Source organism: Puma concolor, chromosome D3 (assembly GCF_028749965.1).
Source record: "Puma concolor isolate L17-30 chromosome D3, mPumCon1.1.hap2, whole genome shotgun sequence".
NCBI classification, from domain to species: Eukaryota; Metazoa; Chordata; class Mammalia; order Carnivora; family Felidae; genus Puma; species Puma concolor.
This window is the reverse complement of record NC_141678.1, coordinates 14764846-14781530: the sequence shown is the minus strand read 5'-3', so window position 1 is coordinate 14781530 and position 16685 is coordinate 14764846. Positions and strand designations below refer to the sequence as shown.

At 45.9% G+C, this 16685-nt stretch overlaps 1 protein-coding gene and 1 long non-coding RNA gene across 2 annotated transcripts; one reads left to right on the top strand and one right to left on the bottom strand.

Annotated features, from left to right (window-relative positions):
• Positions 1–584: 584 nt before the first annotated feature.
• On the bottom strand, positions 585–5577 carry PEBP1 (phosphatidylethanolamine binding protein 1). The gene is made up of 4 exons (XM_025933234.2): positions 5318–5577; positions 4035–4144; positions 3249–3349; positions 585–1586 (listed from the first exon to the last, which is right to left on the bottom strand). Exons 1-4 carry the CDS (start codon positions 5450–5452, stop codon positions 1369–1371), a joined length of 564 nt encoding a protein of 187 aa, XP_025789019.1. The 5' UTR covers positions 5453–5577; the 3' UTR covers positions 585–1368.
• Positions 5578–10791: 5214 nt separating this feature from the next.
• LOC147575324 (uncharacterized) lies at positions 10792–16554 on the top strand. Its single transcript, XR_015242262.1, has 2 exons — positions 10792–10979; positions 15610–16554. It is a non-coding gene; the product is annotated as an uncharacterized LOC147575324 (long non-coding RNA).
• The last annotated feature ends 131 nt before the right edge of the window (positions 16555–16685 follow it).

Genomic DNA, 16685 nt, shown 5'->3' with positions numbered 1-16685 from the left:
AGTCAGAACAGTGAGAGGTGTAGCCTATTTTTTGGTCATTGTTCCTGTGCCCAACAGTAACAAGGGAGAAGGTGTGCCACTGGTTTCACTCAGGTGGAGAGAAGTCCTTTTGAAAAACAAAGGTACTTTTTGGGCAAGAGTTGGCCTAAAGCTTTGTGATTTATTTTTTTTTAAACCCTCAAGTTGGAATGGTTATTTTTTTTTTTTAATGTTTATTTATTTTTGAGAGGAAGAGACAGTGTGAGCAGGGGAGGGGCAGAGAGAGGGGGGAGACACAGAATCCGAAGCAGGCTCCAGGCTCTGAGCTGTCAGCACAGAGCCCGATGTGGGGCTCGAACTCACAAACCGTGAGATCATGACCTGAGCCAAAGTTCGACACTTAACCAACTGAGCCACCCAGGAGCCCATGCCCATGGAATGGTTACTTCTGCTGTAGTCTGATGGCACATATACAGCGTGGATTCTCTGTATGGTCCCTGAATCAAGTCCCGGTCATCACTGCTGGTCAGGGAAAGGGGCTGTCTCTTGACTTCCCACATTTATGAAACCCCATACCCAAAAGGGCAAAATATCTAGAGACCTGATTCATCCACACAATGTTTTTACTTTTATTCAACTATAAGCAAACAGCATAATTAACACAATAGTCCGCAACCCCAGATCGGCTTTTCTTACACAGACGAAGAGTGACCAGTTCAACAGGTAGACAACTTAGGGATTTTTGACAAACTCACTCAGCCCTGTAGTTCATCTAAATGGCAGTGCCTTAACCGCAAAGCAACTCTGCCTATTGCTTTTTCCAATACTGCTATTTCAAGGAGGCAGAGCAGGACACTTACTCCTAGTAAATAGTCTGAGATGTTGGGGGTTAGTGGACACACCAGCCTCTGGCTTTCTTGGTGAGAGACATGGCCGTGGAAACATGACCCAGAAGTGCCATCATGCACAATTCCAGACTCAGCTCACAAAGGCAGAGGCAACGAATCTTTTTCTTTTTTTTTTTTAAACCTCCCTTCAAGAGTCTTTGATGCTCTGCTCTATTACTAGAAGACCTGGTCTTTTTACCTGAATTTTTTCTTTCTTAAATTCTGGGTTGCTACTCTCATATTAACAATGTGATGACCCCATCCTGGTACCAATATATCCCTCACAAAGGAGTTCAAATTTGATCAAAACATAAACTGGGATGTGACTCTCTGAAATTATAAAAGGACAGGCAGAAGGAAAAGTCACTCTAAACCACTATCTGATTGCTCAGGCCTCACCTGTGAGGATGGGACACGGGAAAGCAGAGAAATCTACATGCAACACTGAACTTGAGAACACTGCTCCAGACCTCCAGGATGCTTTCTGTCTCCTAGCATTTCCCTACTTCCCAGACAGCTGCTCATAGAGTTTGGGCACATAGTCATCCCATTCAGCTTGGTAACATGTACCGGCCACCGGGGGCCCAAGCTCGTACTTTTTGCGGAAAGATGCCACTTTGAATTTGCCACGGTGGTCTCCAGATCGGTTGCTGAGAATGGGCTCGTCACACTTCAGCGGCCCGTTCTGCTCGTAAACCAGCCAGACGTAGCGGTGAAGGCCTGGAGGGAACATGCATACACAGCTAGGCATCAAGGATGGAGAGGTCACCCATGTTCATGTTCAACATGCCAACTGGGAGGGACCCAGCCACCCCACTGACAAGAGGGACACTGAGGACCCGCAGAGGTAGGAGTCAGGACACTCACCTGCTGAAAACCCACTGCAATTGGCATGAAGTCCACAGCTGGCAGCAGGGCCTGGGCCTGGCCCTTGCTCACCCCTCCTACCACCTCTGCCCCCCACTCATCTCATTCTGGGCTCCCAGCCCATCTCCACTGGGACCCGATTGCAAGTCATCTTCCACCACCCCCATCTGAACACCCACTTCACTTCTGCCATAGTAACACTCCTCTAAGAGTCTTACTTTTCAGTTTAGTCTCCTCACTAGAAAAGAGCTCCATAAAGCTATGCTGTTTGTCTAGTTGACCGTCTTCACCGCAGGACCTACCCTAGTGCCTGGTAAAACTAACTGCAACCAACTAAGTAGCAAAGATGCTGAAAAACAACTAGCATTCAAAGGTGCTTACAGGGTCACCTTCATCTGTCAGTCAATATTCATGGACTAAACCAACTATGGTCTGGGCATTTTTTGCTATGCATATTGTACTTTACTAAAAGAATATTTTTTAAAAAGCAAAAGGGGAAAAAGAAGTCAGTCACTGAAGCTTTTTTTGCTAATGAGAACACAGCTCCTACTCGAGAGAATTGCTTTATTCTCCTGTGTGTACTTCCCATAATTAAACTGCCTAATTATATAACTGCCCTAGAGAACTTAATCGATCCCTGGAAAAGATGTACCTTTACTTTCCTCTTATGAATACATGAGAGGGCCTGAAGCCATCTGAAGCTTCAGGGTCTACAGATAAAGCATGAGCCTATGGCCAACTGTTCTTGTCGGGAACCTTCCTGTACCTCTTCAGACTAACATGGCTGGACAGTGTTTCCAACCACCTGACTTCCTTACTCCAGCAAATGAAAGCACCCTGTAATGCACAACAGGTGTAACATCTGACTTGGGGAAGTTTCAGTATAGTATTCTCCCTCTCTTTGTAACACAGCACATGTAATCTGTAACATAACACCACACAACATATGTGCGTATCTTTAGTAAACTTCTTGCTTCCAAGTCTTTTCAAGAGGATACCACCCTACACTTGCAACAGAAAGGAGCTATAAAGAGATAAAGAAGCCAGTTCTTTATAACAAATTTGGAAACTATGGTAACTTCTGAGGTCTTCCATGGGAACCGGCGAAGGCTGAATGTAGAACTCAGATGGGTTAACTGTGTTCCATCCACGTGCAGCGGCATGGCACTGCCACCCCCACCGCCCACCCCCGGAAACTGTTCCAAGCTTTCTGCAACACTGCTTCCTCGGAGTGCTCTCACCGACTTCCCTGCATATGATGGCCTAGTGGCTGAGAGGCAATCATTAACAGAGGTGCCATCTGACCAGAACCCAAGGTTCTAGCCACCTGACGTCACTGCAGGTCTCAATGTCTCTGGCAGGCAACTGCCTTGGAGGTTGAACTGCACTGCCTGAAAGCCCCACTAGGCTAAGGGACCTCTGAGAACCAAACTAAAACTTGCAGCCCTTTGGGCCACTCCTAATGTGCACCCACTACCCCCGCCTGCCTCACCCCCCAAAGCAGCTTTTACTGACCTGTGCCCTTGGGAGGCCCAGAGCCGACGTAATCAGAGAGGACTGTGCCACTGCTAATGTCGTTGCCCTTCATGTTGACCACCAGAAAATGGTGCCATTCCCTATAATGAGGAACACAGGACAGTCAACACACAGGAAATTAGTACACACTCACTGCACAGTCAGCAAGTGTGCACGAAGCACAGGCTCTGGGCCAGGATGCAGCAATGACACAGACAGACAGTCCTGCTTTCTTGGCCAGCACAAACCTCACCACTCTGCACAAGAGAGGGCCCAATACCTCCCTCTGAGATTTTCTAGGCAGTATCTGCAAACACTTTCTGGAAAGGGCCAGACAGTAAATGTTTTAGGCTTTGCCGTTCATACTGTCTCTGTCACTATCCAATTCTGTGGCGATAGTGTGAAAGCTGCCATTAACAAGACATAAATAAGTTATCGTGGCTGTGTCCCAACAAAACTTAATATGTGAACACTGAAATTTGAATTTCTTGTAGCTTTCACATGTTACAAAGCATTATTCTTTCAATTTCAATCACTTAAAAATGTAAAAACCATTCTTGGCTCATGGGGCTATACAAAAATAGGTATGAGACAGATGTGGCTCTGGGCTACAGTTTCTAGACTGCTGCACTAGGGACTGAGAGGTAGGAAATGCACACTCTGGCTTAAGCATGGGTGTGGACATCCCAAACTGGGTCTATTCTCCTGGCACAGCATGCCAGAAAGCACTAGGTCATATTTGGATGACCTGGTGTTCCTGGTGTTCCCCGTCTTTCCCCAACTTGCCTGTATTTGGGGTCCTTCCTGCTGGGAGCATCTGGGTCTGTCATGACCAAGGTGTAGAGTTTACCTGGATCAAGGCCATCCCATGCAATACTGGTGGGCCGGTTTTTAACCTGTAGGAAGGAAGCAGTGTGGAGTTAAAAAGTCGGAAATGCAGAAGCCAACACTCTTTGATTTCAGGTTCCTCAAAGGTAACACACAGTAGATTATTAATAAAAGCTAAAGTTTTTTGATTCTGCTGAGAGCCAGGAGCTTACTATTATACATTATTTATTTTAGTCCCAACCACACTACAGGGCTGTTACCCTAGCATGTTATTAACAGAAAGAGGTGGGGTCCGAATTTAAACCCTGCCGCTGACTGAGTCCTCTAAACTGCAACCTCACATGGTCTGGAATGACAGGTCCTCTAGATTTTGTGACCAGGAGCTTAGCTGGGGCTTGCTAAAGTGCAATCTGAATTAACTGGACACTTAAAAGTGCACAGAAAATGAGAAAGTCCAGGTGGCCCAACTGCATAGTGAGTCTGGGAAAACGTGGGCTGCAGAGAGGCACTTTATTTAAAACAATAAGCTCTGTAAACATCCAACACAGTACGCTGTCAAAACAGTTTATTCACACCATTGCCCCGGAGCTTCATGACCGATAACTAGCAAGTGTCTGGCACTCGTTTCTCCGCTTGCAGCAGCCAGGGCCTGGTCTGGTCTCAGGCCCGGGCGTTGGAGGCCAAACGGTAGAACACTGCATGCTGTTGCCCTCGAGCATTCCAGATGCAGAACGAACTTAGAACTTACCTTCGGGTGGCTTCTTGCTCTTGCCCGCTAAGACAAACGGAGGAATCCGGGGGCGATACCGGTCACCGGTTACATAATGCGTCACATGGCCTCGGGTGGGGCCTCTGCCACCCAAACTGTGGCCTAAAATTCTGGGACCCGAGGGGAGGCTCTGGGGCAGCCGGGGCGACCTCGGCCATCACCTCCCGGGCACCGCCCCCTCCCCGCCCCTGCCCCCAAGGCCCAAGCAATTTCTGGGCCTAGGCCCCGGCCAACACCACGAAGTAAGTCCCTGCAAGGTAGATCACTTTCTCCTGCAGGCGGAGCCCCGCCCGCCACGTGCTGCGGTCCTGGGGCCCGCAGGTGTCTGCAGGCCTGCAGCGTGGGCACCGCGACCCCCTTCCCTCTGAGGATCCGGCGCACAGAGGCCGGAACATCCTTCCCATCTCCGCCGGGTCCCCTCCCCGAAGGCCTCCAGGCCTGGAGCAGAGACACGCCCGCCGCCCTCGGGTACCTGGGTGGGCGTCAGCACTTTGCCCAGCTCGTCGACCTCCGCCCCCGTGTATTTGACCTGCAGCGGATGCTGCGGCCGCTCGTCCACTTCCTGCAGGCTCAAAGGCCCGGACCACTTGCTGAGGTCAACCGGCATCGCTGAGCCGAGGTGGGCAGACTGCGGAGAAGAGTCGCGGGAGGTAAGGGCACAGGCCTACAACAGCAACTCCCAGCAGTCCGCGAGCTGGCGGGAGGAGGCGCGGGACCAGCAGCCGTGGAGACGCATGCGCCGGAGCCACAGCCTTGCCCTTCCCCTATCCTCCAATCACAGGCGAGGCCCGGCCTACTCTGCTCTCTAATTGGTCAAAACCGGTAGCACGGGGCGTCTCGCAGTCCCAGGTCAATGCAGTAGGTTTTGCCTTTCTTTTTGCACTGAGGGTAGTTGCTAACCCGCTGCAGTAGATTTCCAAGTTGCTGTGCCTCGATTTGCAAGACTGTTGTATCAAGAAATGCAATTAAACTAGCTTTTATATGTATATATATATATGTATATATATATATATATATATATATATATATATATATTTTTTTTTTTTTACCATTTTGCATGATTCTCGCTCTATTTTTTAAATACAGAAATGATAAGTCCTTGCTTCTTTTCCCACTTCTTTTTTTTTTTTTTTTTTTTCTTTTCTCAACGTTTTTATTTATTTTTGGGACAGAGAGAGAGAGAGCATGAACGGGGGAGGGGCAGAGAGAGAGGCAGACACAGAATCGGAAACAGGCTCCAGGCTCTGAGCCATCAGCCCAGAGCCTGACGCGGGGCTCGAACTCACGGACCGCGAGATCGTGACCTGGCTGAAGTCGGACGCTTAACCGACTGCGCCACCCAGGCGCCCCCAAAAATTTTTTTTAATGTTTTTATTTATTTTTGAAGGAGAGACAGAGCATGAGCAGGGGAGGAGCAGAGAGACAGGGAGACATAGAATTTGAAGCAGGCTCCAGGCTCTGTCAGCACAGAGCCCGATGCGGAGCTCGAACTCACGAACTGTGAGATCATGACCTGAGCTGAAGTCAGATGCTTAACTGACTGAGCCACTCAGGTGCCCTCTTTTCCCACTTCTTACAGCAAACCTGGTTGCCCTCACCGCCCTGTACTTTTTGCGCATGCTCACGTTTTGGTGACTGCCAAGTGAGAGGGCCTGAGATCGAACTAATGTGCATTTTTCTAAATGGACAAATATATTTGCACATGTATTTGATTCCCCTGTACCCACTTGGTGCAAACAAGATTCCTGGGAAGTGATTTTCTTTTTTAACTTTTTAAACCATAATGATTCCTGTGTTGCTGACAATGGGCTCTGCCTCTGCCAGAACTGCTTTCATGGTGGCCACCAAATGCTTTCTTTTTACTAAATGTAATGGGCACTATTTAACAGTCCTTAACCAATTTGACCTTAGGACAGTTTTTGACATTGATTACCACCTCTCTCCTCACCCCCAGGTAATTAAAAATTGTCTGTTGTTTTCTTAATGGTAAGAATACAAGTTCATTGTAGAAAATTCGGAGGAAAAAAACCCTAATGAATTAAATTAAAATCATTTCTATTACACTACATGGATATAAGCATCAGTTAACAATAATTTCGTTCTGTTTATTCATTAATATAAAAATTGCATTAACCTCCAACATTATGGAATATATCAAAAAGGTATCAAAGTATATATCAAAAATATCAAATCAAAAATAAATCATTATTTAATGGCTTATTCGGTTCTAGATGCACCATAATTATTCAACAATCCTCTTGATGTTGGACATTTATGTTTTTTGTTGTTTTTTCCTTTTACAAACATCAAGGAAATGAACATCTTTATACACATATATTAATGAGGGGCGCCTGGGTGGCTTAGTTGGTTAAGCGTTGGACTTCGGCTCAGGTCATGATCTCACTGCTCGTGAGTTTGAGCCCCACATCGGTCTCTGTGCTGACAGCTCAGAGCCTGGAGCCTGCTTTGGCTTCTGTGTACCCCTCTCTCTCTCTGCCCCTCCCCTGCTCAAATTCTGTGTGGCTCTCAAAAATAAACATAAAAAAAAAAAATTGGTAGGTAGTTTCAGGAAAATTTTATTAGGGATGTACTAGGCCAAAGAGTACTCCAATGAGGACTGTCATTTACTGACGGTCAGCACTACCCTACGCCAGGCCCTAACTGAAGGGAGGCCTTGAAACTCAGAGTCTCATTACATCATCACACCAACCCAAAGTGGAAGGCACTGCTGTTACCCCATTCCATAGATAAATAAACTGAGGCTTGGAAAGGTGTAAGCCTGCCTGGCTACAAAAGCCAGACGCAAAGCCCTTAGGCACACCCTAGCTGGGAGTGCAAGGGTCAGGGGGGCAGGGGGGTTGTAGAGGTGAGGCGGTCATGATCTGGCCTCCAGAAAGCTTCCTCTAGGAAAGGTGTCACCACGAAGAGCCCACTTGGCAACCATGAGAATGCGCCTCTTAGATCTGACTGCTAGGAGAGAATTTGGGTCCCAGCTGCTATGCTCTCTCTGCTTTTAAGCCAAGGCCGTGCTTTGGCAGACTTCCCCCACTGGCAATGACCGAGCTCTGCAGAGATACTATGGCAGAGCCTGGAGATGGGCTCCTCTGTAGTCAGGATGGACTTGCCTGCTTTCTTTGAAACTGCACCTCAGGTAGACGCTTCCTGCACAGGTCAGACAGCTCTCCCAGCCTCTTCACTCCCTCCCACTTATTTGCACAGCCATTTCCCCTAATAAGTTTTTTGCACAGCTTCTCAGATGACCAAGAGTGACACTCCCAAGTTTAAAAGACAGTATGAGGACAACCTGAAGTGGAAGTGAACTTGGAGTGTTAGGTCTTGTAACAGTGGGCAGATGGATTTTGCTGGAATGGGGCATTTGGGTAGGGGCAGGTGGATGGCATAGCAATAAGGCTGAATAAGGCTGAAGAGACACAAAAAGGAATATCCTTTTATTTTTTAACCTAGGAAAAGTTTAAAATTTTCTTCAGTACACAAATACCCAGCCACATAGCATAATCTAAGAGCATGGGTATAGGAAACAGAATGAGTTCATATTCCAAATCACTCACCCAATACCTATGAAACCTTGTGCATGTGTGACAGGCAGAAAAATGGCCTGTCAAAGATGTCCACATCCTAACCTCAGAATCTGTGAATATTGCATGGCAAAGGGGAATTATGGTTGCAAATGGAATTAAGGTTGCTAATCAGATGCCCTTAAAATCAGGAGATTATCCTGGATTATCTGGGTGGGCCCAAGGTAATTTCAAAGGTCCTTAAATCCGAGGGGGAAGGCAGGATTGTCAAAACCAGAGTGATGCCATGTGAGAAAGACTCAACCAGCCATTGCTGGCCTTGAAGATGGAGGAAGGGACCATGAGACAAAGAGTGCCGGTAGCCTCTAGAAGCTAGAGAAGACAAGGAAACAGATTCTCCCCTAGAGCCTCCAGAGTGTACATAGCTGTGCTGACACTTTTGATTTTTAGCTCGGTGAGACTTCAGACTTCTAGCATCCAGAACTATAAGATAATACATCTGTGTTGTCTTAAGCCACTAAGTTTGTGGTCATTTGGTACAGTAGCAACAGGAAACTCATACAGCACGTGACTTATCCTCACGAGGCCTTAGTTTCTCCCTCTCTAAACTGGGTTTACCAACACCCCTGAAATGATCATTGTGAGGATTCCATGCAACTCATCTGATGTGCTTCACACACAGCCTGGCACCTCCAAGTAGGAAGCTATTACTTTATTAGACATTCACTGCATAAAACTCATATATAAAAATAAGCAAACATAAAATTAATTAGTTAAGTAATGTCCTTTAGTAATCCTACCACCCAAGTCAATGAACATGTTGCTGTATTTCCTTCCAGACTTCTTTCTATGCATATAAATGTGAATATGCATATATGAAAATATGATTTCAATATGACATACATGCTGTTGTGTAATTTGCCTCTCTTTGGCTTTCTCCGGTCATGTCTATAAATAAATACAGCCACACTTTTTTTTAACCTGGCTTTATTTTATTTTATTTTATTTTATTTTATTTTATTTTATTTTATTTTATTTTATTTTATTTTTTGAGAGAGACAGAGAGCATAAGTGAGCAAAGGGCAGACTCACCCAGGGCTTTAGTGGGGCTCGAGCTCACCTGATGTGGGACTTGAACTCATGAACTCTGAGATCATGACCTGAGCTGAAGTCAGATGCTTAACGACTGAGCCACTCAGGTGCCCAGCAACATTTTCTTTAATGTTTATTTTATTTTTTAATTTTTTAAGTTTATTTAGTTTTGAGAGAGAGACAGAGAGAGCTAATGGGAAGGGGCAGAGAGAGAGAGAGAGAATCCCAAGCAGGCCCCTCACTACCAGCATACAGCCTAATTTGGGGCTTGAACTCACAAACCAAGCAGAAACCAAGAGTCGGATGCTCAGCCAACTGAACTACCCAGGCGCCCCAAATGTTTATTTTTGAGAGAGAGAGAGAGAGCACCAGCAGGGTAGAGGCAGGAAGAGAAGGAGACAGAGGATCCAAGGCAGGCTTTGTGCTGACAGCAGAGTCCGATGTAGGGACTGGAACTCACAAACTGTAAGATCATGATCTGAGCCAAAGTCAGAGACTTAACCGACTGAGCCACCCAGGTGCCCCTACAGCAACATTTTTAATAGCTGCACAAGATTCCATTGTATGGATTGTCACTTGTTTATAAACACAAACCCCCCCTTTGGAAACATGGAAGGCATTCTCACTATTATGCTCTAGAAACATCTCTGCAATACTTACCCTTTTGCATGAGGCCCTTATTGGGTTGGTTGTTTTCTCTTGAGGATAAAAAAAATGCTAAAAGTGGGTCAAAGAAAATTTACATTTTAAGTTTGAGATACTATGTTCCAGATTGGGTTGGGCCTCTGTGGTCAATTTTTAAGTGAAAAGGGTACCTAACGCTTTTATTACCCTGTCATTTATTTCAAATGTTTCAACCTACACGAAGTTCTATATTCATGCTTTTAACAATATATGCAGAGTATGTGATCCACATAAGAATACATACATAATTCTGCATTAGCCCTCTTTTAATATTTTATTTTGAACATTTCCTGATGTTAAATACATTTCCAAAAATGTTTTCTTTAAAATGGCTGACACAGGGGCGCCTGGGTGGCTCAGTCAGTTGGGCATCCGACTTCGGCTCAGGTCATGATCTCGCGGTCCGTGAATTCGAGCCCCGCGTCGGGCTCTGTGCTGACAGCTCAGAGCCTGGAGCCTGTTTCGGATTCTGTGTCTCCCTCTCTCTCTCTCTGACCCTCCCCCATTCATGCTCTGTCTCTCTCTGTCTCAAAAATAAACGTTAAAAAAATTTTTTTAATAAAATAAAATAAAATGGCTAACACAATGGGGTCATGAATTACTTAATCATGCAATCATGGCTTTTCATTTTCTCCCTTGTCAGACAACTGAGGAAAGTGGAAGTTCAGAAATTTCAGGGACTTGCTGAAGGCTGACAACCAGCTGAGAAGAAAGCCACTTCGTCTGTGCTAAGTGGTCTGCAGAGTCCAAAGCAGGTCTGGGCAGAGAGGCAGTTCTGCCAGCCAGAGCAGAAGGAGCCAAGCACTCCTGCAAATGTCCACAGTAAGTGTTTGTTTTCACCCAGAAACCAAGAAGTGCCCCAGAAATCCAGGTTAAAACCCCAGCCCTGGAGAAGTACGGAGGCTCCTGGCATACAGCAGAGGTGCTCAATATTTACTGATTACTCAGAGCACTGTTCACGTATTAAAGGAGGTGGGGAAAGCAATTTTTAAAAAGGAAGAAAAGAAAAACAAATGTTATATTTATTGACACACATCCGCTATATACTTGCCTTTCTGGATTGTAGTGTGTGTGTGTGTGTGTGTGTGTGTGTGTGTGTGTCTGTGCGTCTGTGTGTGTGTGTGTCTGTGTGAGTGTGTGTGTGTGTCTGTGTGTGTGTGTGTGTGTCTGTGTATGTGTGTGTGTGTCTAGGCAGGGAGTTTCCGTAGGTGCTGTCCTTGGGTAGCCTCAAATGAATGAGTCTGAGAAACCGCAGGTTTTTGTTTGTTGAGTGAGGGGAGGAAATTCACTGATGTGGTTATTTGGTGGAGTGGCTTCATTCCAGTTTACTCATTGTGCTTCTGCTAGAGAAAGGGTTTCACCAGGCAGGCCTAAGGCAAAAAAAAAAAAAGAAAACAACAACCCTCTGTCCTGTGGCCGTGATTCAGAAACTGTTGTTGAGGCCATGCTTGATTTGGGATTGTGACATCAGAGGATCCAGGCACAGGCTGTTGGCCATGGAAGCTGGGCTGAGACATTGTTCTGGAAGTTGACCGAGATCTTGGTCTCCAGCATGCCACTTGTTAGGTTTTTTATACTGAGATTTTTGCTTTTCTGCTATGAGAATTTCAAAGCATTTTATTTTATTTTTAAAGATTTTATTTTGAAGTAATCTCTACAACCAACATGGAGCTCGAACTTAAAATCCCGAGATCAAGAGTCAAGTCACCTGCTTTACCAACTGAGCCAGCCAGGTGTCTCAAAGCATTTTAAGATACTCTTTATGTTCACGCTGTCATCTTCTACGTAAAATATCTTTAGGAAAAAATTAGACAGAAAATTAATTTTAAAAACGAGCAAGTCTTGGGGATCATGGGTGGCTCAGTCAGTTAAGCATCTGACTTCAGCTCAGGTCATGATCTCACGGTTTGTGAGTACGAGCCCCGCATCAGGCTCTCTGCTGACAGCTCGGAGCCTGGAGCCTGCTTCAGATTCTGTGTCTCCCTCTCTCTGCCCCTCCCCTGCTCATACTTTGTCTCTCTCTGTTGCAAACATAAATAAAAACATTTAAAAAAAATTTTTTTAAATAAAAAAAAGCAAGTCTATTTCCTCTAAAAATTGAAAGTAGGCTTACTATATGACCCAGCAATCCTACTTTTGAGTCTATATCCAAAAGAACTGAAAGCAGGATCTTGAAGAGATATTTGCACATCATTTTCACAGCAGCATTATTCACAGTAGCCAAGAGGTGGAAACAACCCCAAATGTGCACTCATGAATGAATGGATAAGCAAAATGTGGTGTATCCCTACCTGTAATATTATTCAGCCTTTAAAAAGGAGGAAGCCTTTGGTGCCTGAGTGGCTTAGTCGGTTGAGCATCTAAGTTCAGCTCAGGTCATGATCTGATGGTTTATGAGTTCAAGCCCTGCGTAGGGCTCTGTGCTGACAGCTCAGAGCCTGGAGCCTGCTTCACATTCTGTGTCTCCCTCTCTCTCTGCCCCTCCCCTGATCAAGCTCTGTCTCTCTTTCTCAAAAACAAATAAACATTAAAAAAATTTTTTTAAGTTAAAAAAAAAGAAGGAAACCCTGTCACAAGCTATAACATGGATGATCTCAAGCACATCATGCCAAATGAAATAAGTCAGTCTCAAAAGGACAACTACTGTATGATGCCATTTACATGAAGTATCTAAAGTAGTCAGATTCCTAGAGACGGGAAGTAGAATGGTGCTGCCAGGGCCAGGGGAGGGGGCAGGGGAGAGAATGAGGAAAGTTCTAGAGATGGATGATGGCAATGGTTACCCAACAGTGCAAATGTATTTAATGCCACATAGCTGTGCTTAAAAATGGTTAAGATGGCGAATTTTATGTGATGTGTGTTTTACCACAATTAAGCATAAAAAAATAAGATAAAATAAGAACTAAGCAAATTCTGGATATACACACAATGGAATATTACTCAGCCCATAAAAAGGAGTGAAGCACCCATACTTTGCTACAATGTAGATGAACCTTGAAAACATTATGCTCAGGGCATTGGGTGTGTGTCAGTCGGTTAAGCATCCAACTCTCGATTTCAGCTCAGGTCATGATCTCGTGGTTTGTGAGATCAAGCCCTGCATCAGGCTCTGTGCTGACAGCACGGACCTTGCTTAGGATTCTCTCTCTCCTTCTCTCTGCCTCTCTCAAAATAAATAAAAAACATTATTTAAAAAAAAATCTTTGAAAACACTATGCTAAGTGAAAGAAGCCACACACCAAACAAAAGCCATATATTTTATGACTCCATTTATACGAAACACCCAGAATAGGTAGGCACAGAATGCAGACTGGTGGTCACCAGGAGTGCAAGGAGGAAGGACTGAGGAGCAACTGTTTAATGGGCATGGGGCTTTATTTTGAGAGGATGAAAAATGTTCTGGAACTAGACAGAGGTGGTAGTTGCACACTGAGTGCCACCACTTTGTTGACTCTAAAATGGTAAATTTTAGGTTATGTGAAGCTCACTTCAATTAAAAAAAGAAAGAGCAAGTTCTAGAAGTCACCTGCAAACATGTTGGTAGGCTCAGAGGATGTTAGCAGGATCCGTTCACAAACAACACACGCTTTTAAAGACTGGGAGGCAGAAACAGATTATCAGGTGTAGACACTAGTGTTGTTTTTGCTAGCATTCATTTCTCTTTCAAGTACTACTAACAGCCCACTCCTATGTCACTCTCATTGCTTACGGGTTAGGTGGCAGGCACGGGGATGGTCATGTGACCAGAGACTGGCCAATCAAAGCATTGCATCCCTCTCCTCTAGCCATTGGTTCTGGGATGCACAGGTGACCAAGCCAGGCCAATGAGACTCTATTTGGGAACCTTGGGTAGGACCACTGGGAAGAAGGAATCTCTCTTCCAGCCAGTGCTGCCGAGGAGAGAGGATGTCAGCCTGGGGCTGCAGGGGATCATCTTGTCCCCAAGACAAAAGAGGCTGCTTGAGAATGAGCCAACACAGAGGAAGGTAGCTCCTAGAGAGAGAGAGAGAGAGACATCATGACATGATGACATTGACACTGTTTGACCTCTGGATGGCACGAAGCCTGAAGCAAGAACTACCCTTGGACTTTGCAGATACATGAGCCAGCAAATTCCATGTTGGATCTGTGCCTGTTTAAATTGGATGTTGTTCATTTGCAACAGAAAGAGTCCTTAGTTAATGCAGATAATCTCCTTATTAAAAAGGAGCTAGAAATAGAAACCAGTTCTCCCAAATCATGCTAAAACTCAGTGAAGCCTCATTCATTCAGGTTTTAGTGCTATCAAATTAGTGATTATTCAAACTGGAATTTCGACCATCTTCATGAAAAACAGCTTGCTTTGTGTCTTTGTGCCTGCCATGCCCACAGATCCTAGGAAGCCCCAGGAGTCCAACCCAACCCACCTGACCACCAGTCCACAAACTTGTCAAACAAATCACCTATGGAACAGACTTGCTCCACAGGATGACCTGGACCAATCAGATTTGACCTCTTGAATCTGCACTGGTATATAAGGAGAAACAGGCAGGTGTACATGGCAGAGCTAATGCAGAAAGAAGCTGTACAGAGGGTGTAAAGGGGCCATTGAGAGTCTTGCACAGGCTGAAAATCAGAGGCAGCAGGGAGTTTGGGTAAAAACGTACAGAGAATAGAGGAGAAATGGCTCATCACCAGTGCAAAAACAACAGATTCACAGAGAGAAAGAGGCAACCTGGAGAGACAGAGACCTCTGAGCTCCAAAACTGACTTACTCCACAACAGGGCTCCAGGTGGGTGCCGGACCACCAGCATCCCTTCAGCAAACACTTTGTCCTTGATGTGACCTCAGCACATCTCTATCCCAAGACACCCAAAGAATCTGGCCGACTTATTTTTATGGTAATCAGGAAAACATAAAACTGAAAAGTCTTTTCAAGTCTCAAGACTCAAGCGACTAAAACTGGAATCAAGTGCAAACTGGAATCTTTAGGGGCGCCTGGGTGGCTCAGTCGGTTAAGCGTCAGACACGGCTCAGGTCATGACCTCATAGTTGGTGAATCCGAGCCCCACATCGGGCTCTCTGCTGTCAGCACAGAGCCCACTTCAGATCCTCTGTCCCCCTCACCAATCGGTGCTTGGCTTCGGAAGTGTCTGGATCCAGGGGCTTAAGTGATGCCATAAGTACCTGTCTCCCTCCTATTTCTCAGCTTTGTTTGCCTCTGGGCTTGTTTCAATCTCAAGTAGACTCTCCCTTTATGTTGCCAGAAAGCCATTGTGATGGCAGCTTCTAAGAAGGCCCTGGAGATTCCCACCTCCTGGTATTCATGGCCTTGTATAGTCCCTTCCCCTTGAGTAACCCAAGCTTAACCAATAGCATACAGCAATGTTAATGGAATGGCACTTCTGTGATCAGGTTACATGAGATTGTGACTTACGGCTTGCTAGCACACTTTCTATATTGCCTTCTCAGCTTGCAGGCTTTCATGAAATAAACTGCCACGTGGAAAGGCATATGGCAAGGAACTGAAGGCAGCCTCTGGCCAACAGCCAGCGAGGAGCTGAGGTCCTCTGTCCAACAGCCCACAAGGAACTGACTCCTGCCAACAACCACCAAGAGAGATTGGATGCCAATGATTCTCCAGTCAAGGCTTCCGATGAATAGGGTGTCCAGCTCCTGCTTAAAAACTTTCGTGTGACTTCTCAGGCCTGCCCAGAGGCAGTGACAAAGGCTTCACCTGGCAGGTCTCACAGGGGAAAGCTGCCCTCCCCACACCAGCCCTGGTGCACAGCAGGCACACGGCAGTCTCTGAAGGGAGACGCATCAAGGACCACACCCCTCTGACCAGTCATGCTCTTGCACATGTCTGCAGTCATTCCTAGGCCTGGTGCCTTCATTCCTAGGTCTCTTCATCTGAGTTCTTGGGCAGAGGTCCTTTTCAGATACCTGTGCCAAGACCTCCTTCTGGAGGGAGGACAGGACCTTGCAGACACTTCCTCCGCCTGAGTCAGTACCAGTAATTTTCCACCTCCAGCCCTGCTCTCTCACCCTCTGCACTCCCACCTCCCAATCTCTAAGATCCATAAAACAACTGGAGCCTTTCATTCAGGTTCTTTCAACAGCAAGATGACCCCCACGTCTGTGCTGATCCCCCTGTGGCATTCCATGGGGGAAAATGCAACAGGGAGACAAGGTACTTTCGCCAGGTTCAGCCTCTTGCTTACACCATCACGCCAAGAGTAGCGGCTTGATGCTTTCGTTTTTGGCCTGATACTTCAGCGCTTGACTGAGCTCCTGAAAACGAGACCCAGCCTTGTCTGACACCTTGAGACACCCTGATTCACAGTTCCCAGCTCAGTCACACCCAAGCCCCTAATCCACAGAAATTGTGAGATAATAAATGTACGTTGTTTTATTTATTTTTCTTTTTTAAATGTGTATTTATTTGGGGAGGTAAGGGGCAGAGAGAGAGGGAGACGCAGAATCCAAAACAGGTTCCAGGCTCCGAGCTGTCAGCACAGAGCCTGATGCGGGGCTTGAACTCATGA